General features: G+C 39.5%; 2 protein-coding genes across 5 annotated transcripts; both read left to right on the forward strand.

Annotated features, from left to right (window-relative positions):
* The first annotated feature begins 1,119 nt into the window (after positions 1-1,119).
* Positions 1,120-15,820, forward strand: slc22a7a (solute carrier family 22 member 7a). 2 transcript variants are annotated; one of them, XM_085163676.1, is made up of 10 exons: positions 1,128-1,950; positions 5,470-5,573; positions 8,218-8,372; positions 10,330-10,498; positions 10,583-10,706; positions 12,361-12,470; positions 12,559-12,773; positions 12,916-13,024; positions 13,167-13,373; positions 14,388-15,820. In XM_085163676.1, exons 1-10 carry the CDS (start codon positions 1,591-1,593, stop codon positions 14,467-14,469), a joined length of 1,635 nt encoding a protein of 544 aa, XP_085019802.1. In that variant the 5' UTR covers positions 1,128-1,590; the 3' UTR covers positions 14,470-15,820. The 2 variants fall into 2 exon arrangements, with proteins under 2 accessions (XP_085019803.1, XP_085019802.1); XM_085163677.1 differs by lacking the exon at positions 14,388-15,820 and having other exon boundaries at positions 1,120-1,950; positions 12,559-12,745; positions 13,167-13,299.
* Positions 15,821-22,219: 6,399 nt separating this feature from the next.
* LOC146517613 (uncharacterized) lies at positions 22,220-25,565 on the forward strand. 3 transcript variants are annotated; one of them, XM_085163851.1, is made up of 3 exons: positions 22,404-22,424; positions 22,894-23,133; positions 23,954-25,565. In XM_085163851.1, the coding sequence occupies exon 2, from the start codon at positions 22,904-22,906 to the stop codon at positions 23,120-23,122; it is 219 nt and encodes a 72-aa protein (XP_085019977.1). In that variant the 5' UTR covers positions 22,404-22,424; positions 22,894-22,903; the 3' UTR covers positions 23,123-23,133; positions 23,954-25,565. The 3 variants fall into 3 exon arrangements, with proteins under 3 accessions (XP_085019978.1, XP_085019979.1, XP_085019977.1); XM_085163852.1 differs by lacking the exons at positions 22,404-22,424; positions 23,954-25,565 and adding an exon at positions 22,220-22,283 and having other exon boundaries at positions 22,894-23,122; XM_085163853.1 differs by lacking the exons at positions 22,404-22,424; positions 23,954-25,565 and adding an exon at positions 22,279-22,386 and having other exon boundaries at positions 22,894-23,122.
* The last annotated feature ends 891 nt before the right edge of the window (positions 25,566-26,456 follow it).

The following is a 26,456-nucleotide window of genomic DNA, read 5'->3' on the forward strand; positions in this document are numbered from 1 at the left end:
CATTCTTTCTCTCACACGGCGCCTAAGCTACGACCTTGGCTCCCTGTTTATCTGCTCCTGCTGAGATGGGGCAGTATGCTCTGTTCTCTTCTAATCAGACAAATCAGGCGATGACTTTCTGCGAACAGTATTTCTTATAACTCACAGTATAATGCATCATAAAACAATATCATTCATTCACAATAAATCAGCAGTCTAATGTAATGCAAATCAGTCTAACAAATGTAATAGTTATCACCTTCTAATTCAGGAGAATAATGCAAACTAAAACTACATAATAACTCACAATCTTCAATTAGGATCATAACATGGCATAAGGTAATATTATAATCCCACAGTAGGTCTGTGTAAAGATTGTCTCAGTGTGGCAGAAATGTTAAGACTGAAATTATAGGACTCACTGCCTTCTGAGACCTACAGTACTTACCCTTGCTATTAAGGATGTAAAAAAGTTAGTTTAGTTTGCCAGCTATCCAACTTTCCTGCTTGCTGTGATTTTTATTTCACAGTAAAACCACAGTGCTGAAAGTAATTGCTTCTCATTGGGTGAACACACATCGATCTAGTTGATCTAAATTTTACTTGATTCAGATACAATCAACAAAAATGAATCATTTTATAACTATGAACATAATATATTTATATAAATCAAGCTTTTTATATCTAAGTAATCTAACAAATGCCTTAGTTGACTTGCTTAAGTAAGATGTGGAGCCGTCACACTAAAACTATTAAATGGAATTAAAATGCTTATTGCATGCACTTAATCACCAGATCAACTAAAGAATTTTCTATGGCATTTGAATTAGTTCTGCTTTTCAACATTTGACTGGTATATTTCTATGATGTTTAGAGATTAGATGCATTAGCTGTCATTAATAAGGAAAATTTGCTGTGGAAGAAGAGTCATATGATCTGTGTGTGATTGGTCAGATGCACCCAATGCCAGCCCTTTGATGTGAACGCGCTGGGGAAACTCTGGGTTAACATACTGTGTTGATAACCAGCTTCATGTGACCGCTTATCCTGATTGCCAATGTTAGGGTAAGTGAACTGGATATGTTCAATATGTTATAGGGCTCAGATCAGTGTGATAAATTTATTCTTGCAGTAATATGCAGTAACATTTATTCAATGCAGAGAAAATCAGAGCCATCTTATTCTAACTTTGACTTTGACATAAAACAGAAACTAATCTTTACCTAAACTTACAATAAGCTAAACTTACAACGTACATAAACATAAACTTAGCCCCTAAGTGTGCATTATCCTTAACCTAAATATAACTTCACATGAACCTAATTTAAACATATTCTAATGTTAACAAAGATTTTTTTCATTTTTTCCAATAGCAAGACTTGCTTCTTCTCCCTGCAACAGTGAATGATTTTACATGTGATATCACACACACACACACACACACACACACACACACACACACACACACACACACACACACTCTTAAAAAAGCTCTCTCTGTGCTTCATCACCACACGAGAGAGAGACACGGCATTAGATGGAAAGGAAAGAATAACGCATTAATTTGAGAACTCTGGAGACACAAACCCTCAGCCCTTCTGTCTCACCATCATGAGGTTTGAGGAGATCTTGGATAATGTTGGTGGGTTCTCCAAGTTCCAGTTCCTGGTCCTGCTTATCTTGTGTCTTCCCCGTGCCATCCTTCCACTCCACTTTCTCCTGCACAACTTCATCTCAGTCACACCATCTCACCGCTGTTCCCTTCAGAGTACACAAGAAAATGAGAAGGACAGCTGGGACTCTGAGGTGCCTTCCCTTGGGATTCCCCGCCAGGACGATGGCTCCTTTAGCTCTTGCAGGATTTACAGTCCCCTTCCAGCCTTTAACATCAGCCAAGGAAACCAGTCTGTACCTTGTCCACAGGGATGGGTCTACGACCAGTCACAGTTTCTTTCTACAACTGCCACAGAGGTAAGGATGAAAATCTGAGCTCTGTTAGAGTATTTTATCGCAAATGATTAGCGCAAGAAAATCTCTACTAATAAGAAGTATTGATTTTTTTCTCTACATGCTGCACTTCATAACGACTCACTGCACAAATGTCGCCTTGAGGCGACATTTGTTGTGATTTGGCGCTATATAAATAAAATTGAATTGAATTGAATTGAATTGAAAATTATATTACCGAGCATTCATGGAACAAAGTTACTGATTTACCCAGAGTCTGTTTCCATTCAAACTTAATAAAATTAATTATGTCTAGTAATGATCCAGTCTTATTATTTTTAGATTAACACATTTGAAAGGAAACATTGATCATTTTGCACCACTGTGCCCCTCCTGGGCATCAATTCAAACTGAACGTATAGTCATAGCACTATACTAAACTGTTAACATTTCTATTTATTTGTATTTAGGTGTGGAGGCAAAATCACCTGTCTACAATATAGGGAACAATAAATGTTTATCTCTGCTACAAATAAATAAATAAATGAATATCTATATCTATCTATCTATCTATCTATCTATCTATCTATCTATCTATCTATCTATCTCTCTATCTATCTCTATCTATCTCTCTATCTATCTCTATCTATATATATATATATAGACACACACACATATATATATATATATATATATATATGTGTGTGTGTATATATAGACACACACACATATATATATATATATATATATATGTGTGTGTGTATATATATACACACACACATATATATATATATATATATATATATATATATACACACACATATATATATATATATATATATATATATATATATATATATATACACACACATATATATATATATAGCTTTTCTTTGTACTAGTGTAGGGTTTTTACTTTACAATATAAATTGCCTTGTGGCAACTGTTGTTGTGATTCGGGGCCATATAAATGACATTTAATTGAATTGAACTGAAAATTAATATGTCATGACATTAATTTAGTCGGTAGAAATAACTACTTCCTATTTATGCTTACACTTTTATACTATTATACTGTACTTTCATGCTCTTACTTGAGTAAAGAAGCTGAGAGTATCTCAGTTTTCTACTTAAGTGAAGAATATCTATATTTCTGCTTAAGCTAATATCTGTAGTTTTTCTTCTGCTGGTTTTCAGAGATGTAATGAGTGTTTTTATGAGCCACTGCTGACTTCCTATTTACTTCAAGCTAATAGGAACCCAGGTTCTCCCTTAGGTTTCCTTAGCCAATGGCAATGCCTATTTTATTTACTTAACACATTTCATTACATGTAAGTTCAATGTACTCAACATAGAAGACAAAAACATAAAACCTCTGTAGGTTTACAGTGCCTTAATGCAATGGAAGCAGAAAAACAAAACAAAAAACCCCAAAGCAAATCAACAGCACGTATGAAGTGCAAGCCTGGTTCAATAAAAACATTTTGAGTCTGTTTCTGAATATGTGCACAGTTGTAACTGAGGTCATGCCTGCAGGCAGCTTGTTCCAAAACAACAGGACCACAATAGCTTAAGGCACCTTCAGCACACTTAAATCTGATTTTGGAAACCTAATTCTGGAGATCTGCACCTCATGACCTGAGACGTCTGACTAAACTGTAAAAAGTGTGCAAGTCAGTCACTAACAGGATTTTAAAAGTAATTCTATATTGTACTGAGAGGCAATGAAGTGACTTAAACTCTACGGTGATATCAAATTTAAACATACCATTAAGGATTCTCTGTGTTGCATTTTGAATGCAACAAATATTTCTGTCTTGTCAATATTCAGTTCTAAAATGTTTCAAGACATCCAGCAGTTAACATCATCATTGCAACTAACATTTGTACACAAATGAGGAACTTGTCTTGGTGTCATGGTGTAAAAATGTTGCATCCTCTCTCATGGTGTGTTCTATCAGTCTGTTTTGCCTCTTTTTTTATTATTATCATTTTTGTTGCTGCCAGTTGTTTTGATTTTCATTATCTATGCTGAGTTTTGAATTTGGGCCACTCTCTACCACTGCCACACATCTATTTTTATGACATGAAAAGACAGACGGGAAAAAAAGGGGATTAATGGACCAATGCCTGACCTCGAGGAACTGATTAAATTTTGTAATGTAAAGTTTGTCTGTCTGTAACTGGAATTCCCACAGGATCTTGGCTCGGTCACTGTCAACCAGGGACTCATGGATGCTTGTTGTCTCCTCCTAGACAGTGGTTCTGACATCACCAGTCCTTGGCCTCCTGCTTAGCGTACAGTCTCAGGGTGCTGGACTTGCAGTGAAACCCTCCATGCATGTTCAGGTGCTTCATTGTCTTGATGTCAGTGGCTCTTCTCCTTTGGCCAGCTTATTATCCCTTATTATTTCTTTGGCTGCTAGTTGGATAGGACCGGTCCCTTCTGGGGATTCTTGGGGATCAGCACTGTTCGGCCTTCAGTTGACCATTCTGGGTGTCTCTCATTGACTACCAGCAGGTTGATTTGTGCTGCCAGACGCTCATAGAGAGCAGGCAGCTTCTTCAGCCAGTAGGCATGAATAATGTTGGTGCCTGGTGCTGTTCACCTTCTCATATTAGATACTCTTTCTTGGATGTCGCACTCAACGCTCCTTCTGTCATTCTTGGGGCTTGGTACCTAATCTCGGATGGGTATCTGACCCGACATCTTGGTACCCCCATCGCCCAATCATGGCCAGGGAGCCATCCGGCTGGACCTCCGCGCGCCTCGTCCCCCACCTCCGGCTGCCGAGGTGCCCCACACAGTTCCTCCACCGCCTCCCCACCACCAGGTTGGCAGCAGTGGTGTTGCCCACGCCTGGAGCAGCGTCGCCAGCTCTGCGATTCGCCCCAGGTGGCGCCCAGCCTGGTCCCGTAGCTCTTCCTGTCTGTGGCGTGCCTCCGACGACTGTGGCCGCCATTTCAGTCAGCATCTGGGCCAGCTCCTGGTCCTTACCGGAGCCAGGGAAGGGAGGACCACCACTTAATGTGGTAGAATTAAGGCACCCCGGGACCACAGATCGTACTTATGAGCCATTTATTTAGCTCACATCACACCACAGCACACACCAACACCTGAGTCCCCGTGTTTTAACTCGGCGGACGTGATTAAGGATGCCGGCACCACAGACCACACCCCACGACAATGAATTATTTGAAAAAAAATTTTGGAAATTTTTTTTTTTTTTCATTTTTCCAAGTTGTCAGCCTTGTGCTTGTGGCAGGAATTTGTGAGGAAGTGCTAAATAAATTTCCAGGAGAGGCTAAGGAATTACCTCTAATATTATATACGCAAATAATTGTTTGAGCAAAAAAAAAAAAAAGTAATTTACAACAGTGTACTACTGAAGAAACAAATTAATATAGACTCTTGACAGATAAATGTAATTCTCTTGGTGTCATTGCTGCCATAATCAAAGGTACTTAACCTGTCATGCTGTGATCACAACCTCAGTTTTTTATCTGCTTGTTAACTGCCTGTTGAATGTTGTATCTCTGCAGTGGGATCTGGTGTGCGACAACAAACACCTGAATCAAGCTCTGGCTACTTATTTCTTTCTTGGGGTCACATTTGGAGCCATTCTGTTTGGACAGCTTTCTGACAAGTGAGTTCTTCAGTATTCATTGTTATTTTAAACCCTCAGGATCATCTGGCCCTGTAATCCAAACTGCAGGTGAATTTATACAGTCTATGTCTGAGAAAGAAGTATCAACATGCTTTAAGAAAAGCAATGTGAATAACATACAAACAACAAGCAAAAATGTAGAATATATCCCAGTCGGTGGTTTCAAAGCGTATCATCAGATCTGTAGCAGTATGCTGTAGACAGTCCAGTGAAGAGAGGGGCTGAGCTGTCAACTGACCACCGCCTATTGGCGAGTTCGATCAGGTGGTGGGGAAGGGTGCTAACCAAAACCCGGCGCATCCAAATGTATAGTGAGGGTGCACTGGGAATGCCTGGCTGAGGCTTCGGTCGGCCATGATCAGCACTTCTATTGCTGGGGCTTCTGCACTGAGCTGTGTCATTGTTTCCCACTAGTAAATCTGTTGTTAATTTCATTGCCACCGAAGCAGCAAAAACTAATTTACAACCCCATCTGCCACTTAGCTGACCAGAGCAATGCCCCAGAAATTTAATTGACTTGGGATCCTGATTCTGGGATTCACTTTTTTGGCAGCATATTTAAAGAAATTAAAACTTTCAAGATTAGAAGTTTGAAAAGTTGAGTTCTATTTAGTAAAAATCTAAAGGATAATAACTAAAGCTTTAATTCAGCTGTAATTAGTTTAGTTAAAATTATGGCTTTATAACAATTCGATTGACACAGATGTTTCTTCATCTAAGCCAGGCATTGCACTACGTCATTGTTGTCCTGTGACTCATTATTACAACCAGCCTTTGTTCAGACAAAGTCAGCTGCTACTGTACTGATAAGAAAAACAAGCATGCCTGCTTATGTTGGGAAGTGGAAGGGAGATGTGGAGGGGCTTGGGGGTAGGTCCAGATTGTACTTAAGTAAAAAAAAAAGAAAAAAAGAAGAAGAAGACGCTTAAAACATAAATCATTCCATTTTGTAGTAATGACAAGTTTATGTAGTCTTCTTTAATATACAGCTGCACTCAAAAAAATGAAATTGGGTGGTTGTTGAGATGACATCATACAATCTAGTAAGAGTGGTTAGTTGCCTGGATCCAGCCACTCAACAAGAACAAATTAAGTTGCTGAATTTCATGCAGATGCTACATGATTTAATTACGTTCACCATGGAAACATGGAATTATTTAGTTCAAATTACAAGTTTGGATCTTATGCATGTAACAACCACCCAATTTCATTTTTGTGAGTCGACTCACGAAATTCACAAGATCACATTAGATGTCAAACCACAGGAAAATCAGTGCGGTTACAAGAGGCAGACAACCACACCACATGTATGCTGTTACTATTTCTTATGGTTTAACTTGTCAAGGACAACAACATAAAACATCATCAAGCATAGCTTTCCTACTTTTGTTAAGTCTGTGTTAACAGATTAATGCCATGGTGGTTCGTGCTGTTGCCTCAGAGCAAGAAGATCCTGGGTTCAAATCCACAATGTGGTGCCGTTTGCAGTGGGTTCTCTCTGCATACTCTGGTTTCCTCCACAGTTAAAAGTCATGCAGTTGTAAGGGTAACTGGTTATTCTAAATTACCCAAAGGTGTTAAAGTGCAAAGATTGTTTGTCTCTGTATGATAGACTGGCGACCTGTCCAGAATGTACCCTGTCCCTCTTGCCCTATCACTTCCGCAGCCCAGATAAAGATAAGATGGATGGATTGGAAGTTGCTGTAAATCCATTAAAAAAATTTTGTTGAACATTACTTAATATGAATACAACATGTACTGCAGACACAAGTTACATTTCATTCATTTAAGAAGATTATTATTGGTGTAACAAACAAATATTTTACTAGTTCATGTAACAAGACTGACTTTTGATGTGCCAAAGTGTTTAAACAATATAAGATGGATTTAAATAAATTTAATTAGACTAACGTTGTGCAAACATGTTGATTGAACAAAAGTCAAATTAATTGAATGTTAATGTTAATATTATGTTAAACCTACACACATATATCGTGTTGACACAACACAATCAAGATGGATTAATATAACATGATTTGTTTAGATGGAATATAAGTGGCAAGATAAAATTACATTCATCCAATGAATTATTTTTTGGGGTGTGTGTGAAGAAAAAGTCATGTGGAGACTGTTTTTGTAATCACTGACATGGACTTATTAGGTAACTAACATTTTGGGATTATTCAACATGTCACATGAGACAGACACACACGCAGAGAGCTCATATTTCATGCGATGCGGTTAAGTTGTAGAATCATTTGGTGCCACACAATCAGTATAATCTGGCTGATATCATAGGGACTCCATCCATTCATCCATCTGTCCATTCATTTTCTACAGAGTCACATAAGCATTCATATTGCCCTCCATTTCATGGTCTATTTATTTTTTTCAACTAATTAAGTAATTTCTTGATCTACAGAAGACACACTTAACAAGTGACATTATAAGCCGCATTGCTGCAACTGTAAGGTCCATTTAGTGCCATGCTAATGTCTCATTACATGACCTTTAATGCAGAAAAACAAAAATGTCCTTGGAATGTAAAAAACCCAGAAATTATCCTGCAGTTCTAGCTCATCTAATACAGTTGAAACTCATTGCTAAAATTTGTATGTTGCAGGTTTGGTCGTAAGTCAATGATTCTGATGTCTTTCATTGCCTCCACGACATTAGGAGCCACTTCTGCCTTCTCCACTTCCTACACTATGTTTGCGATCTCCAGAGCAGTCTGTGGTGCAGCCCTCAGTGGGATGTCAATCATTGGTGTGGTCCTCGGTAAGAAATTTATGAAACACAAAGTCTAATGTCCATTCACTTAAATTTCACTTAACTACATTTCTACAGTACCCCTTTAATCAATGTAAAACCTGCTGTGAAGTGTTGTGCAATGTTTTTTGTTTATTGGATATTATTCTTCATAAAAATATAAATTTTAAATCATATCATCTGAACTCTTTCTTTCCTTCAAAAATATGTTTCATCATAATGCATTGATTTGATCGTTAGTGGTCTAAAGATAGAGAGAAATGTAACGGCAGACTGCAAATGCTTTTTGTGTTCTATTATGCAGAAGGTGTCTTTTGGCACTGGTGGGTCAGTGATGAGAGCAATATTAGCCTGCTTTTAGTCGGAGACCTACAAAGTCCACGTTAGGTTGGGAGTAGCTCTGACATACTGTGTAATTCACAGGTTTGTCAGCCAGAAAGATGTGATATATATGCCCTTGCTCACCATTCCTCTTTTCTAGTTCTGAAATGCCCTTCTGAGTTTTTCCCAGTGTTTCACAGTTCCTGTCAGCATTTCTTGTGGTCCCAACAGGCAGAAAGTCACCAACAATTTCCCCTTTCGGTCCGAAAACACAGTTGCGCAATGCCCGCACTGCACGCACTGTGCGTAAGCATTCTCCATAACACCGCGCGTCCACACGTCGCCCGTCAAACTGTCGCTCTCCTGCAAGACTTCGGTTGGAAGTTCATCGCCCGCCCACCCACCCTATAGTCTGGACTTCGCACCCAGTGACTACAACCTGTTCCTAACGCAATTCTGCGAAAGCAGCGAGCGGATATGACACGGGCATTGTAAAACTCCCACAGCACCTGCAAAAATGCATCGACCGAATTGGCGATTATGTAGAAAAATACATAAATGTGTTTACCCACACCATCTCATTTAATGTTTTTACTTTATTTTCATCATTATTTACATTGTAGATTCTCACTGAAGGCATCAAAACTACGAATGAACAAATTTGAAGTGTGAAATAACACAAAACATATTTTGATTCTTTAAAATAGCCATCCTTTGCTTTGATTACTGCTTTGCACAGGAGTTCCCAGAGATACTGAGCACTTGTTGACCCATTTGCCTTTACTCTCTGGTCCATCTCATCCCAAAACATCTCCATTGGGTTAAGGCCAGATGACTGTGGAGGCCAGGCTGCCTGGCGCAGCACTCTCCACTCTCCTTCTTGGTCAAGAAGCCGTTATACAGTGTGCAGGTGTGTTTGAGGTCATTGTCCTGTTAAAAAACATATTCACTGATAATGATGATCCTAGCCCCGTTAAGAAGGCAAGAAGTTGCACTAATGAACACTGAGAAGGCACACCTGTGAAGTGAAACCATTTTCAGGTGACTACATCATGAAGCTCATTGAGAGAAGGCCAAGGGTTTGCAGCGCTGTCAACAAAGCAAAGGATATCTACTTTCAGGAATCTAAAATATCTAGAGTTATTCATCAAGTTTTTATTTGCTTCATATATTTGATGTCTCCAGTGTGTATCTACAATGTACAGTACTATGTGTAAACTTCTGATTTTTTTAAATTTAAATTGCTCTATTTATATTTTTATTAATTTGGTACAACTATTCTGAATCCAGCATGAAAGTGGAATGAAAACAGCATTTACTTAAATTCTGTTATGCAGAATTTTGTTTTAAATACATATTCCACAGTTTCTCTTGCATTTTTGCGAAGTATAACTATATATTTTTCAGACATTGTCAGTAGTTGTCTTTTGCAATGTTACGTTTTTTTTATTAGTGTGTGATCAAACGTGGGACTTTGCAGGACTGCTAGATTTTTTTTTTTTTTTTTAATATTTTAAGTATTCAATAGTGAGACATTATTTGATGTAACAAAGACAAGTAAAATTTCAGGCTTTTATCTTTAATAGTTTTTGAGATATTCATGTTGAAACATGACCTCAGACACTTTCTTTTACTTCCTCCTCAGGTATTGAATGGACAGATATAAAGCACCGTACCTTTGCTGGTACTGTTATGAGTTTATCTTGGAGTGTTGGGAACATGTTTCTGGCCCTGCTGGCCTACTATATACGAGACTGGAGGCATTTGACTTTAGCAGTGACAGCGCCCTGCATTATTGCCATCATTCCCTGGTGGTAAGGAGTTTCCATTTCATACTAACAGAAAACATGTTATTGTCTGTGTGTTTTTAAAATCCAGTTTCTTCTGCCTCACTTCAGGTGGCTTCCTGAATCAGCCCGGTGGTTGCTGGCTAATGGGAGAGTGGAGGAAGCCAAGAAGTATCTGATTCAGTGTGCTAAAGTCAATGGGAAGAATGAATACATATCCAAACTGGATAGTGAGGTGAAGCTAATGTTACTTGTGTGCAAAATTAACATCTACAGCTATATAAGGTTTAGAGTAGCATTTCAAATACGATTGCTTTTACACTGGAAAAAGCATCAGGATGTTGATGTCTTTAATGACCTTGTAGTACCATATCACCCTATTAGAGCACTTCGCTCTCGCTCTGCAGGCCTACTTGTTGTTCCTAGAGTATTTAAAAGTAGAATGGGAGGGAGAGCCTTCAGTTTTCAGGCCCCTCTTCTGTGGAACCAGCTTCCAGTTTGGATTCAGGAGACAGACACTATCTCTACTTTTAAGATTAGGCTTAAAACCTTCCTTTTTGCTAAAGCATATAGTTAGGGCTGGACCAGGTGACCCTGAATCCTCCCTTAGTTATGCTGCAATAGATGTAGGCTGCCGGGGGATTCCCATGATGCATTGAGTTTTTCCTTTCCAGTCACCTTTCTCACTCACTATGTGTTAACAGACCTCTCTGTATTGAATCGTATCTGTTATTAATCTCTGTCTCTCTTCCACAGCATGTCTTTATCCTGTCTTCCTTCTCTCACCCCAACCGGTCGCAGCAGATGGCCGCCCCTCCCTGAGCCTGGTTCTGCCGGAGGTTTCTTCCTGTTAAAAGGGAGTTTTTCCTTCCCACTGTCGCCAAAGTGCTTGCTCATAGGGGGTCATATGATTGTTGGGCTTTTCTCTGTATCTATGAAGCGCCTTGAGGCGACATTTGTTGTGATTTGGCGCTATATAAATAAAATTGAATTGAATTGAATTGAATTGTTAATCAAGCTTTCAATACCCCCAAACCATTTTTAACCTACAATCAAGCTTTACACCTCAGTGCAATTGTCCAAAACAAAAAGTTCACAAAAGGCACTGGAACTCCAGAAACAGTTCAGAGGGCTCGCCTGGAGGTTTGACGGCACGAGTGCAAAACAGAGCAGTTCAGGGGGCCGACCTGGACGTTGGCAGCACAGGATTTCAGGCCGAAACATTTCAGGAGGCTGACTGCATGGAAAAATAGTTCAGGAGGCCAACTGTGGAGCCAGCGCTGGCGGCAGAGCAGTTCTGGAGGCTGACAGCAGAGCCAGTAGCAGTAATGAGACAATCCAGGTTGCCAGCCATTAGGAAAGCGGCAACGGCGCAGGTGAAGCAAGTCCAGGCGAAAAAACCAAAAAAAACCAAAACAAAACAAAAAAACTTGGTTTATTGTACCAGGTTTATTTTTTTGGCAATTTTGCATATGTACTATGGATTTTATCATACATATTATTAACAGTTGTATTGATGCATAGCAAATTGAAATGGTCCAAAAACTTTAAAGAGTAGCTCAATTAATATTGCAATTACTATTGTTGTTATTCAATTAATTTTATTAAAATGGTGTCAAATCACATCAGCAGGTGCCTCAAGGCCAAATAAACCTGGATTAAAAGAAAATAGAATTGAATTCAATAGTTAATGGATTTGCTTTTCTTGCAAAAGATCTCTAATTCAAGAACAAGAATAGACACGCTCAGCACCAGACGGTCACAAGCTGAGGGGTATCTGGCATCAAATCTGTGCCAATTCAAACATCTACTGTGGTGACCCCTTGGGAAATAAGTGAGCAGCTGACTGCACTTTTTAAAATATATATTTTTACTTTTCTGTACTGCAGGTTCTGGTGAAGGTGACCGTTTCTGAGGTGGCTGAGAAGAACCACTCCTATCTGGATTTGGTCAAAACACCTAAGCTGAGGAAGATCACACTTGTCTCTGGATTCTTCTGGTATCAAGTCATTCTTTGAAAGCACTACTTGCTACTGTTGTCATTTCATGTATTTGTGTGTCTTCATTTTGTGTTGCTGAACCTCCAGGTTTGCTGTTGCTTTCCTGTACTATGGGATTAGTTTCAAGATCTCAGGTTTTGGAGTCAATATCTACCTCACTCAGTTCATCTATGGTGCCATTGAAGTTCCTGCCAAAGTCTTCGCCTTCTTCGTCTTGGACTGGATTGGTCGACGAAATGGCCAAGCGTGGTTTCTAATCATAACAGGATCTCTGGTTGGAATAAACACATTCATTGCTCTAGGTTAAATAACTTCCTGCCCTATTTACACTTAAAGTAAATGAAACTTGCAGACCTTTCTTTATTTAGTTAGTTTTAGTTAGCTTCGTAAATCCACTCCAAGGTTTCTGATACCTTACACATCTTTGATCTGTTTCTTGCTCAGAGTTCTCTGTGCTTCGTACATGCATTGCTGTTGTGGCAAAAGGTTTCTCTGAGGCAGCTTTCACCACCGCATTCCTTTATTCGGCTGAACTCTACCCAACTGTCCTCAGGTATAACCCCTTGAGCTTTCTGAAGCATCACCATTTAACATCAAGTGCGCAGAACTAATGCTCTTTTAGTTACAAATTTTATGCAGTAAATGTACTTTGATGCAGCATTAAAACCATAGTTCCTGGTTGTGTTGTTGGGCAGGCAATGTGGTATAGGTTACACCTCGTGTATCTGTCGGATTGGGAGTTCCCTGGCTCCACTGATCATGCTGCTGGATGATGTCTGGCATCTTCTGCCCCCTCTGATCTTTGCTGGCACTGGAATTATCAGCGGCAGCTTGGTCTTCCTGCTCCCGGAGACACTCAATGTCCGTCTGCCTGAACACATTGTTGATGTTGAAGAGGGAAGGTACGGTACAGACAAGACAGCAAAAAAGCAAATCAGAGAGTAACATTCAAACATGAGTCATAAGTTAAATTTAAGTATCTGTATTCTGGAAGTACTTTATTGCTTTAATGCTATCACACCATAGACATAAACTGTGAACACATACCAACAAACAGACCAAACCTGTCACTGTCAAGATAATCAGTAGGGATGGGAAAAGAGAAGAAATTAGCACTTTGTTTCTGTTATCGATATCACTTAGGAATCCAACTCCTTATTGATTCCGTTGTCAATTCTCATTGGGTTCTTATTGGCTCCGCTTTCAGAGTCACCATCTTCGCTAAGCAGATGTCACTTAATTACTTAATTGGTTATATACTTGTTACATTACTTTCACATTTCTCTGTAAAATGACCTGAAAAGATTTGTCTCATAATTACCATTTAAACAATATAAACCTATATGCTACAGTCAACAGTTATCCTACTTTAGAAACATGAACAATTAAAAACAGAGGCTGCAGCCTGACTGCTCATCAGATTGTTCCCTGTTGAAGTTCAGGGTCTGGCTTCTGGGATGGGGTCACTCAGCTTTATCATCACTTTGGGTTCTTGTCTAGCTTAGTGTTAGTATGCTGTCTGTGCAAGCGCTTCCAAAGAGTGGAAGCTGTCCTGGAGCAGCAGCACTCTTGTTCTTTATGCAAAAGAAATCAGAGCGGGGTCAGAATATCCACCTATTTTCCTCCTCTGGCACACAAACTGAAATCAGTTGATTGTAATACAAGTGCAAGTGGAATCGATAAGCAATAAGGTTGATAGGCATTCAGAATAACAATTCCAAGGAACTGAACTTGGTGCCCTTTTATTATATTTTGTCCCTTTTGACAAGTTCTTGACAAGTACTGGATTTTGTTAAGAAAAGTAAAACATGGAAAAGTCATGTCAATGTTGCTGTCTTAAATTACTGATGCTTTATTTTACTCTTAACAAATAAGAGAAAAATGACTGTTTTTATCTGTTTTTCTTTTCTATGTAGACACATGCAGGCTGATGCAAAGGAAGATGCAGAGATTGAGCTGGTAAACTGCACAGAGGCAGCAGAGTCGAAAGAAGACTGACCAGCTGCTGGCCAGAGAAGACTTTCTTTTTGATGGTTCTGGTTCATTAACACATGAATTATTGCTCACTATTGGGAGTTTACAGACTAGTGACTATTCTGTTCTGATCTTCATTTTGATTCATATTGTTTCAGTTAGGACTGTTCAGTACAATATAGCATACATCATCATTTGTCATTGTTTCAAGCCTTGAAGTCTAATTTCAAAACTGTCAACCAACCGCTACTCATACTCAGCTTTCAATGTGCCTAATGTTAATAACAAACACTTGTTTGAGGTTGTCTTTCCTGGTTTGTTCTGTGTTCCCTGGTACCACAGTCTCATCTGCACTTGTCTTTTGCTTTCCATGTTCCCCTGTCTGGTCCTCTATATTAAGTTAACCCTTGTTTCTCGTTCAGTCGCATCTTCCTGGTTTTTTCCGCCCAGTAACTGTGGCTTTCTGTGACTCTTGTTGTGTTTACTTCCCCTTTCTCATCATGTTTCTAGTTACAGCTGTGTGTTCCACCTGGTGCCTCTCCTCTTATTGTCCTGAGTGTAAATGTTTTTTATTGTCTGCATTCCATTATATGGAAGAGGTGCTCTTTAGAACGGATACACACAGGCTAAAAATATCAACAGACTCTGAGGCACTCTCTTTCAAACAATCTTTTATTTTCACAGAATGGGTATAATTAATTCAAAAACACACAAAAAACTGGATCTGAATCTTTTCTAGTAGTGTTTCATCAATAGTGATCTACCACCAATAGTTTCTACTGTTGGGAGAGGTGGGATTGAAAGAAATTGAAGATGTAATGAGCTTACCTCTTATTACATCAGAGATGGTTAAACGAGTTTAACATCCAACCTTTTAAAGTGATAATCAGTGCTAAAGCAGTTTATCGATATGTGATTTTGCTAACAGTTGACTGTTTTCTGATCAAAAATCTAATCAAAGTAAATGTAATCATTATGTTGAACGAGACTGTCTGTAGACTCCTCTTGTTAATGTTTTTGGCAAAGCAGATATTGTTGGCACAAGAAAGCATTCAGACCACGAGCTTGCTAAAACAGGTTAAAAACAAGTTAAACACTTTATAGTCTGTTTAAAGTCTCGTATCATATTCTATGAATCATGTCTGTGGTGGATATCCTGTGAGCAATAAAAAACAGTTGTTTATGAGCACCCACACACAGGTCCATATCTTGATTTTTATATAAAATATAAAATGTATAAGCGCCCAAGAAGACATCGTGAACGCTTCCTGGCCCTCCAGTGAAACTGTTGGGAAGACAACGTTGGAGGAACGTGAACATTTTATTTGTACTGTATAATCTGCAGATTCTGACAGAAATCTGCAACTATCCTTTGAAGCACTGGTAAATGGATAAATGGTAAGTGGCCTGTATTTGTATAGCGCTTTTTACTAGTCCCGCCTAGGGACCCCAAAGCGCTTTACATGTCCAGTCATCCACCCATTCACACACTGGTGGAGGCTACAGTTGTAGCCACAGCTGCCCTGGGGCAGACTGACAGAAGCGAGGCTGCCATATCGCACCATCGGCCCTTCTGGCCATCACCAGTAGGCGGTAGGTGAAGTGTCTTGCCCAAGGACACAACGACCGAGACTGTCCGAGCCGGGGCTCAAACTGGCAACCTTCCGATTACAAGGCGAACTGCAAACTCTTGAGCCACGATCGCACTGCTCCTGTAAAACAGCAATAAGGATCATTATTAGGCCAAATGTAAATAACAAAATAACTTTGTAACTTAAAGCAAAATTGGGAAACGTAAAGTCCGAAACAAGTCTTTATATTAAGGCCATCAGTCAAACAATACTGTTTGCTCTGGGTCTAAACAGAGCGCGTTGTGTGTGACGTCTTCTTTTGCGCATGCGGGCCGCTTTGAGCGTTCACACTAGAGCGCGTTTGCTGTCACATTTTATTTGTAGTGTGATCAAGCAAAAAAATTGGATTTGATCAAAAAATCGGAATTGAGCATCAAGACCTGCAGTGTGAACGTAGCCAAAAAGAAAAACCCTTGTCTCCCCTTAGTCTGCTATCAAAGGGTTTATCCACAATCTGCATGCGCAAACCATCTGCAGGCCTCACAGCTTTCCTGTTTTCAGATGGACATGCTCTCAGAAACAAAGCTATGAAACTGAAAAAAGGTTTCGGTGAAAAGAGCCAGTTATGGCAACAAGATGGCACACACACACTATGTATTAGTTATACACACACATAGACAAAAATCAACAAATCGAAACTTACAATGCCCTCTTACAATATTTACAATAACTAAAAACTGTGTAATTAGGCTTCTAAATGTTTTCTAAAATAAGGAATAGTAGCTAGTTCTCTATTTGCATAAGACAGTTAATTCCACTTAAAAGATGCTCTAAATATAACAGTTTTTCAAAAAGTTACTTTTAACTTGAGGAATTACTAAACTGCAGTTTGTTAGAAATCGTGTTGCATGATTATGTATTTCATCTGGATACTGCAGTTGAGCAGAGAAATAAATGTGATGTGCTTAAAAGTATTGCTTTCTTTATAAATAAAAGTAAGCCGTAGTGTAATTTAGTTTGTACACGAAGCCAGAAAAGTTTATTATGCATTTGATCGATACTACTATAGTATGAACATCTTAACATTACTCTGGCCGCCCTATTCTTGTCGCGGCTGCGGCAGCAGTCGTGTGGGGTTGAAGGGAAAAGGACCCAATCGTAGGCACTGATGATGCAATGAATGAGCTTTATTTACATGAGGTGATAATACAGAAACTAAGACCAAACCTAAACTGGGACAATCTAACCAACAAATATGAAACCATAACTCAGAGGGAAAACATGCTATGATGATATGGTAGCCGCCTGAAATGATGGTGGTTTTCCTTTAGTGCGAACAACTGCATGTCAGTTTCACACTTCGTCTAACAGTCCGTCACTGGTCTTTCAATCTCCCGCTGGAGAGCCGTGAGCTTCTCTGACATGTTATCAATTTTGCACTCAACGAGCACAGTCTGAGTACTCACAACCACCGTGAGCTTCTCCAAGATGGTATCCAATTTTTTCTCAGAGAGCATAGTCTGAGTGCTCACGACAGCCTCGAGCTTCTCCAAGATCTTATCCGTGCTGCGTTCAATGAGCCCATTTTGAGAAGTCCGACCCGTCCCATCGTTTCCATCACAGCGGGCAGCCTTGTGGGATTTTGAACAGCTGATTCCGCTTTCTTTAATCTGCGATAAGAAAGGGCCAAGCCAGCTCTGATCAGCAAGAACCCTGTTATCATGGTTCCAAATAGGTAGATGTCTTCAATGTCCGACAGTCCCACCAGGCACACGACTCACCAGTTTTTCCACCCGTCCATCATGTATCCAGCAGGGAACGTCCCTTCAGAACACTCGGCTCACCCCGGGCTTCTCATTGAGGAGAGGGTGTCAATTGCATTCAGGGACCAGTTGATCAAATCCATAATTCCTCTTTTAGGTTTTAGAAAACAGACCATGAGAGTTTTCCAGGGCAAAAGTAGAAAAGTAGACGGGACTAAACAAGGACATTGAGAAGCCAAGCAGGAAAGATAAGGAGGAGGGAGAGGAGAAAAGTGCGACCGCCTTCGTCAAGAGCCAAACGAGAAATCTACTAGTGCATTAATGACATCATTCATGATTGAAGAAGTGATATAGAAAGAGCATTTCCAAGCCATAGCTATGCCCTGTCCCATTTTCTTAATAACAGAGTCCATGTGCTGAGACCATGAAAGGTGGTGATTTATGGTAACACCGAGTAGTTTAATCTGGGTGACCTGTTCTAACACTGATCCGACTATGGAAAGATTCAGTTGTGGAATGTTGACTAAACGTCTTCAACCTCCAATTAACACAGATTTAGATTTAGATACATTTAGAATCATGTTGTTTTTACTTATCCAGTCAAATATCCTCCCGATATTTGCTTCACTCGGGCGGTTTCTCACTACTTAAGGTCACAACTTCATACTTCTGTTCTCTTAGCTGATACTTCTCAAGTTCACACGGGAGTTCGGACTTCCTGAGAAAGCAGGAACGACAGTGTACTTGATGCCATCCCCCCTTAATTCAACTATGGTTAATATTTGCAATGAAAAGTTACACATGATGTGTAAGGAAGAGGACTCCCTTACTACATTTATTTATATTATATTGTCTGTATAGCACTTTAGAGCACACCTTTCACTTTATTAAAAGCACCTTATCAAGCACTTTATTTAGCATTGCACTGTAAGCATGGATTCGCACAGCAAAACATTTGCACACAAGAAGTTTAATTATTTATTGACTATTTATTGGGAATTTTAAAATCAGTTGGTAGCCTTATTTCAGATCCTGCACAGCTGCTCCTCATCAAGGAATGTGGTGGTTGTCTGTCAGAAGAAAAGAAGAGTGATTGAGATTGTGATTAAGGTTTACCAGTAAGGAAAAGTAATGCAAGCGTGTGTGTGAAATCTAGGAAAAGTGGTGCAAATAAGTAGTGATGTGACGTATCGAGGCTTCAAAGCTTGTGTCGAGTAATGGAGGGGGCGTTTCCGCGATGCGCGTATCAAGGCTTGCTTCATTTGTGGGAGGAGCTGAAAATGATGACGTCCGAAGCCTCGCTGCCCGGCTGTACCACGTGACTGGTTCATGAAGTGGTTCGAACTTTGCCGCGAGCTACGACAGCGATATAAACCCCTCAGACTCCATTCAAAAATGTGGGTGTTTGATGGGGAGTTGCGGTTTGTGAGAGTTTGGAGAGAGTTTGGAGGTTTATGAGAGTGAGGAGAGAAAGTCAGGAGAGAATGGAGCCAGCTAAGAAGAGGAGGATGTCCTCCCCTGTGTGGGAACATTGTGATTTTATTCCTCCCAACAAGGTGTGTAAATTTCTACTGAAGATGTATTTTCATAATACTCATGGTGCAATACAATTTATGTTAAGCGGCTTTACTTTTGTACAATGTGAAGTGTTTGCTATGTGCCAGGGAGCTGGGATATAACAACAACACCTCATCCATGCTTAGGCACTACAGAGCTTTGCATGAGAATAAGGGGAACACCGATTGTGGAGCAAGACCAGGTGAGCCATCAAATGCCATAATAATATAGCATGCAGTAATGTTACTAAATGATATAACAATATTATACAACTGTTATAAGTTACATGTGTGATATTTATATTTGTGCTTTGTTTTTGTTGTCTTTCCTCAGGAGAACAATCTCAAATAGATAAAAAAAACCTGGTTAGCATGGTGATTGAGTCCCAGCCATTTAGCATTATGGAGGACAAAGGATTTAAAAGATTTGTTAAATCATTAAATGTTTTAAATGTTCTCCCCACTAAAAAGGTCATAAAAGCAGTGAAAATTTAGTTTTTACAGAATAAAATGTGGGCAGGACTGAGGCTCAAAGCCTCAGTGTGTAGCTGTCCACACCCCAACCACACCTCACAGTAAACGATCATTTCCATTTTAAGCATTTCCAAATGATCATTTTCCATACTGCCAGTATAAATATACACAGTATACTGCATCACTACAATATAGATGTTTTACACACTCCTTTTGTTGTTGACATTTACAGGCTGCCCAGTAGATGTCCTACTAGAGCGAATGGCGCTTCAAGACGCTTTGCACTGGGGTGAACCAATTGGATGAAAAGCTTCATCTGCCCATCACTACAAATAAGTGTTTGTAAGATAATGATTACTCACCTTTCTTGCCTGTGTCCTCTTCAAGGTGTTTGGGGTGGTCCAGACACCATTTAAAGGTTCCGGGAGAGACCATTGGTAAAGAGAGTGTGGTGAATCTTTTTGTGCTTGGGTTTTTGGGTTTTTTTTAATAATATTGGGTTTGGTGTAAAATTAAAGAGTGAAATGTTTATTAATATAAAAATGTGAAATGTATTTATGTATTTATTCATTCTAATTGATATATTGTATACTGTGGTGGAAGGTTGGGATTTAAGAATTTACCTGAGAGTGGAATGATGGTTTAGTCTGTGACAGCTGAACATATTTAAGGCTGCCGGTTGTCATTAGAGGTGGATTTGTGCTGTGAAGAAGCTCGATGAGTTAATTGTTGTAAGGAGAGCTGTATTGCAAATAAATACTTTTTGTTCCACTACACTTGCCTTGGTCCATCTCACTGTTTGATAATTTCTGGAGCAGTCTTCAGGAACTCCACATATCAACATGCCAATGATAAAAATGCGTCCTCCTAGATTAAAATATTTTTAATGTTAGATTTAATTTACAGTCAGCTCTTAAAAATAAGATCAGCATACCAAGGAATAAAGACGAGCAAAATATTTATATTTAGTTCAAAATATGCTGACATAATATATGTCAGCATATGTCTTACTTAAGTATTCCACTTACAAAAGTATTCCACAGCTGTTTTTTAAACCTTTGACCCTCACCAGAAGGGGGGAGATTTTTACAACTTTAATCTCCTCTCACAGTGATTGCCCCTTGTCTCTTCCCCCCATCTTCAAAGATGTGGTTAATAAAAGGCTTCACCACCTGTGGAATTTCATAATCAGAAACAGCATACTTTATTAATCCCTAAGGAAATTATGTGGGTTACAGTCGCTCCAGTACAGTAACAGTAACAGAAACAGACTAGACTATTTAACAATACAATATGCCACAGATTTAAGAAATAGCTAATATATATAAATCACTCAATAATAAATATCAAGGATTGACAGAGATGACTATAAATAAATATCAAGAAAATTGACAGCAACATTACTGAGTAGAGAAGAGTGTGTACATAAAGGTGTAACTACTGCAGGGTTTACAGTGCATTAGATGGAGGAGCTGTACAGGCAGATGGCATTACCTCAGCTCAAGCACAGATAGCAGAAGAAAAATACAAAAAATACAAATAAAATACAACAAATACAAAATAAGTAGGATAATACTAAATGAAACATTAGTCATTAATTAACTGCTTTCTTGTAAAAAAGAAAAAAAAGGCACATGTCATGGTAGCCCTGATGCTGATGTGCTTTCCTTATCAGACAGACGATGGTCTTCCCAGCTCCAAATAATGTAGTTGTAGCGCCTGATGACTTCCCATGAAAAAAAACAAAAAGAAAACTGTGTTGATGATGATTATACCTGCATCAAATATGATGGGGTGAAATCCAGCTGTGACTAAACATGTATTATTCAAAGATATTATTTTGTTATAATCAAATTAAATTGCATTATATACATTTTTTTTTTTTCATTCAGCGCTTTACCATCAGCTTGTTATGTAAACAGGAACATTTATCCCTCGTTTGGCTCAGTCTCTCACCACACTCTTTATCCAGGTTGCCTGCACTTTTTAAATCCAGGAGATGTCACTATTGAGCGACACACCAAAAGTGTTACAACACTTCATCTAGCCACCACTACTGTAGCGCATCAAATGTTGTACAGGCGATACATTTTTGTAAATACACCGAGATAATTACGAAATGACGATGTTTTATAGATGCAGTCATATATCAAAACCTTTTCATTAGTAATGCAAAACTCAACCAATAGCCGATGGTTACACAGTCACATGATTATTTCAGGCTTCTAATGTGTTGCCTGAGTAAAAAAAAAAAATTAAACATCAGCGGCACATTTAAAGGTGTTTATTTCAATTTGGATTCCATGAAAAACATAATAATTAATAACAATAAGCGTGTTAGTATTTAGCACTAAGGTTTTGAACAATTATGCTTATAATTAACGTAAATTGCGTTCAGGCACATGTTTAGTGATCTTCAGCATAGAAAACACAGATGGATTCTGAAGGTGAGGGCTTCTCTTATGTCACCACAGGTTAGTTTGTGTTGCTCGTTTTAATTTTGGTTAACTTTAATTTTTCTTGTGCAATTTCAATACAGATAATCGATGGGGTTGAGCTGGCTTCCCAAACTAAACTGTGAGCATGTTAAAACAGCTATCAAATGTACTAAAACGGTACTTTAATAGATATGAATCAGTTCCTTATTGCGTTGTAACATTGTTGGTGTAAAACTTTACAATATCCTTTGCATGGGTGTACGTGTATCGTTCTAAATAAGAAATCGATTGAATGTCAGTGTTCCTATAATTCTATACATAGGCAGTAGTTTTGTTTAATTGCTTTACTTTGCTTTTTACTGGACTTGTCAGGATCTTCCAGCAAAAATAGTTAGACTCAGAGTCCTTTGATCAATTGATATTAGTTTCTTTTTTGCACACTTGACCTTTGAATGACCAGTGATGGAAAATGATTGTCACTCAAGTATTACTTATAAGTGTACTTTCCCTTTAATTCCCTTGTACTTTAATTCCACTTCCATTTCAGTATATATTATTTGACTAGTTACTACAGTATACTTGAAGTAAGAATCATATTAACTGTCTATATGAATGCAGTGATCATCTTTTGGATTTTTTTTTTTAGCATCGTAGTTATGGGTCTGCGGGATTTGTGGAGTAACTACAAAGTATTGATTGTGATGGGCACAAGTCTGGGGCTGATCCACTGGGGCTGGTACAATCTGAAGGGAAGCCCACTGCTACGCAAAGACGGAGACGAGTATATTCCTGAACCTGGCATTGTTACCTACGTTTCCCCTCCTGCATCTGCTCTTCCTTCTCCTCCTCCAGATGTTGCTCACAAGAGCAAGTAACCCGCACTGAGGTATGAAACTGTTAAAAACACCTGAAGAAAGCGTGCTTTTTCTGCCCTTTCTGCCCTTGAGAGTTTGTATAACTGAGAACACAAAGGGTTTGTAAAGCTCAGAGCAGTTTCATCTAGCTTTAGTTGTATTTTCAGATTTTCACAAGTTGGTGCTCCAATTTAAAAAACAAACGAACAACTCTACAAATTAACTCAATTCCAGTACCAAAGAAAATAACTGATATTTGATACCACAGGGAAGATTATGATCCCATCCTGCAACAACAGAAATAATGGCAAAGAAGTCATATCTTGAAAGAGTTAACTTGTTAAATTTCAGCTAGTTTCCCCAATTATAAGTTACATTTTTAAGATTAAATTTGGAGGGTTTTTTATGAGTTATTTTGATTATGTCAGTATAGGTCGTGAAGGTAAGATATATTTTTGAACGAAATGATAGAAAACAATATCTGAATAATTTTAATTATTGTAGAAGAAGAGCGTAATAGAAAAATAAAAAAAATTAACTTTGGATAATGTGTCGTGTTAGTAATGTGAAAATAAAGACCGGTTACTGCCTGCATTATAAAACTGATTACCCAGATGGCTACAACAAAATAAATAGATTTCTATAAGCTATTGGAAAAGTAGAAATTTAAAGTTTATCATCTTGGCCAATCTGCAGCCTCTCTACCACCCAGTGTTCACACTGCTCTGCCTCATTCGGTAGCTCTTTGACATCCTCAGCTTGGGTGTTCAACCTGAAGTCCCTACACACAAAGTTTAATACTCTACTGCACACCTGACCTTTCTTGGTGTTTTCTTGGGTGTCTGTATCCAGTAAGGGTCCCTAGGCGAGATTCCCTATGCTAACCAAGCAACCTTGGATATGAGAAAGAGAGAGATAACTGAAGCCATACCAGCTCAGACAGGATGTGGACAAGGTCCACGTCAGGTGTTGGGGAACCATGACACACAGATGAGAAGTGGGTTAACGGAACCGGAAGGCATAAGTGGGGAAGAAATGAAAACAAAGCACTGTTGGCATGCTACTACATAATTAACCCAGCGGAAGACGATGTGGGACCTATGGAATCTCTGATACCCAGCATTTAGAGAGACAGCAAAACATTTAGTAGCTTCTAGAGGCCAACTTTAAACCAATAGCACAAGTTACCATGAAGTGCAGGGTCTACCAAGGAGCTCCTCTTTTCCAACTGCTGTTCTGCATTGGCCTGAACCCCCTCAGTTAGGTCATTGAGAAGACTGGCTATGGAGACCAATCACAGAATGGGGCAATCGTCAGCCACCTCCTCTACATGGATGACATCAAGCTGTATGCTTAAACAGACATTGATTCATTCATCCACACCACGAGGATCTACAGCAACAACATCAGAATGTCTTTCGGACTGGAGAAGTGTTGTCAGAAGGTAACAAAAGGTAAAGAGAGGTGCAATCACCAAGTACCTGCAGAGGGTCAGGCAAGTCCAGAGAAGTCAGCTGAACAAGATCCAGGTAATCAACACTGGGATTGGGTAGCCTACTGGGATAATAAGCCGGCTAAAGGAGGAGGCAGATGCCACTGACATCAAGACAAGGAAGCAGCTCACCAAGGACAAAGGGTTTCACCCCAAAACTAGAACCCTGAGACTGTATGCTAAACAGTACAGAACCACTGTCCAGGATGAGACAATAAACATTCACATCAGGATCATGGCCACAACGAACAATGTGCTTAGTGAATACCTCAGACAGCAGAAACCCAAGAAAGAAAAAAAGGAGCAAGTAGAAAATCTGTCATGGAGCCAGAGGCCCCTGCGTGGTATGTATCACCGGCAGACAGGATTTCTGGATGTCAGCCACTTCCTCTGTCAGTGGCTGGACAAAGCTGGACTGAAAGACAGCACAGAGGCACTAATCATGGCAGCACAGGACAAGCTCTATGCACAAGATTCATAGAGGCTGGGGGCTACCACACCAGGCAAGATCCCCAGTGCAGGCTGTGTAAAGATGCCCCAGAGACAATCCAGCACATAACAGCAGGGTGTAAGATGGTAGCAGGCAGGGCATACATGAGGCGCCATAACCAAATAGCTGGCATAGTGTACTTTAACTTCTGAGCCGATTATGGCCTGGAAGTCCGAGGTCAAAATGGGACACAAGCCAAGATCCTGTGGGTCTTCCAGATACAGATCGATAAACCGGTGATTAGGGATGAGTATCATTTAGGTTTTATCCGATACCGGTGCCAAACCGGTACATTTGAAATGGTGCCGGTGCTTAAACATTGCTCGAACCGGTGCTTAAAGAATGGAGAACACAAACTTTGTCCAAAAACCTCTTATGTTTTTATTTTTAGCAGTCTCTTTTTTTCTGCAAAATGATAACCAAGTTAGCCTTTTCTGTTGATACAACATACCTCCTTTGGTTGGAACCGGTGCTTAAACAATGGAAAACACAAAATTTGTCCTAAAACCTCTCATGTTTAGCTGGGGGTTTTTTTGTAAAAAGGTAACAGTGCTAGCCTTTTCTGCAGCTATGGGGCATATATGGTATCACTTTATCAAATAACAAGACAGCCGCATGTAACTATGATGATGTTTGCTAGTTCACCTTACATGCATTAATGTAATAACGTGGTTAGCCTACTCAACATAAATTACACACGAACAACATTAAGCTACTCACCCAGAGAAGAACGGCTGCTGCTGCCATCATCATCCGTCTGCTACACTGGCAGGGCTAGGGGCCAGGACTCTCCTCTTCGGGTTTTTGGGGGATATTGCTAATTCTGGGTCCGATAACAGGCACCACACCCGCAGTAGATGTGCACGGTGTGAGGTCTCGCAGCAAGCTATCAAATACAGCTTTTAAAAAAACGATATGCGTCGCCAGGTTTTTCATCAGATTCGAGGAGTTACCTCCTTTACACAGTATCACCTTGAAGTACTTGTTGCAGGCTGCTGAGTTTGCATCTTTTGCTGTGAAGTACAGCCAGACTTTTGACCGCTTCACCTCGGGCATTTTTAATCTGTAGCTCTGCTCTAAAAGAATGTACGTACCTGGGCCCGCCTACCATCCTTGGAAAGGTAAAATGATTGGCTAGAATCCAAAGTGTATGACATCTCAGGAAAAAAAAGCACCGAAATGAGCGCTGCTTTTCGGTCTGGTTACTACCGTTTATGTCAGAATGGCACCGGATCCCTACCGGTGAGGGCTAACAGCCTAACATCGTAGTGATGGACAAGCAAAGGAAGACGGCTGTAGTGATAAAATATAGCTATACTGAATGACAACAAAGATGCTGCGCGGGACCTCTGGGGGCTTGAGAAGTGTATTTG

Source organism: Neolamprologus multifasciatus, chromosome 6 (genome assembly GCF_963576455.1).
Source record: "Neolamprologus multifasciatus chromosome 6, fNeoMul1.2, whole genome shotgun sequence".
Taxonomy (NCBI): domain Eukaryota; kingdom Metazoa; phylum Chordata; class Actinopteri; order Cichliformes; family Cichlidae; genus Neolamprologus; species Neolamprologus multifasciatus.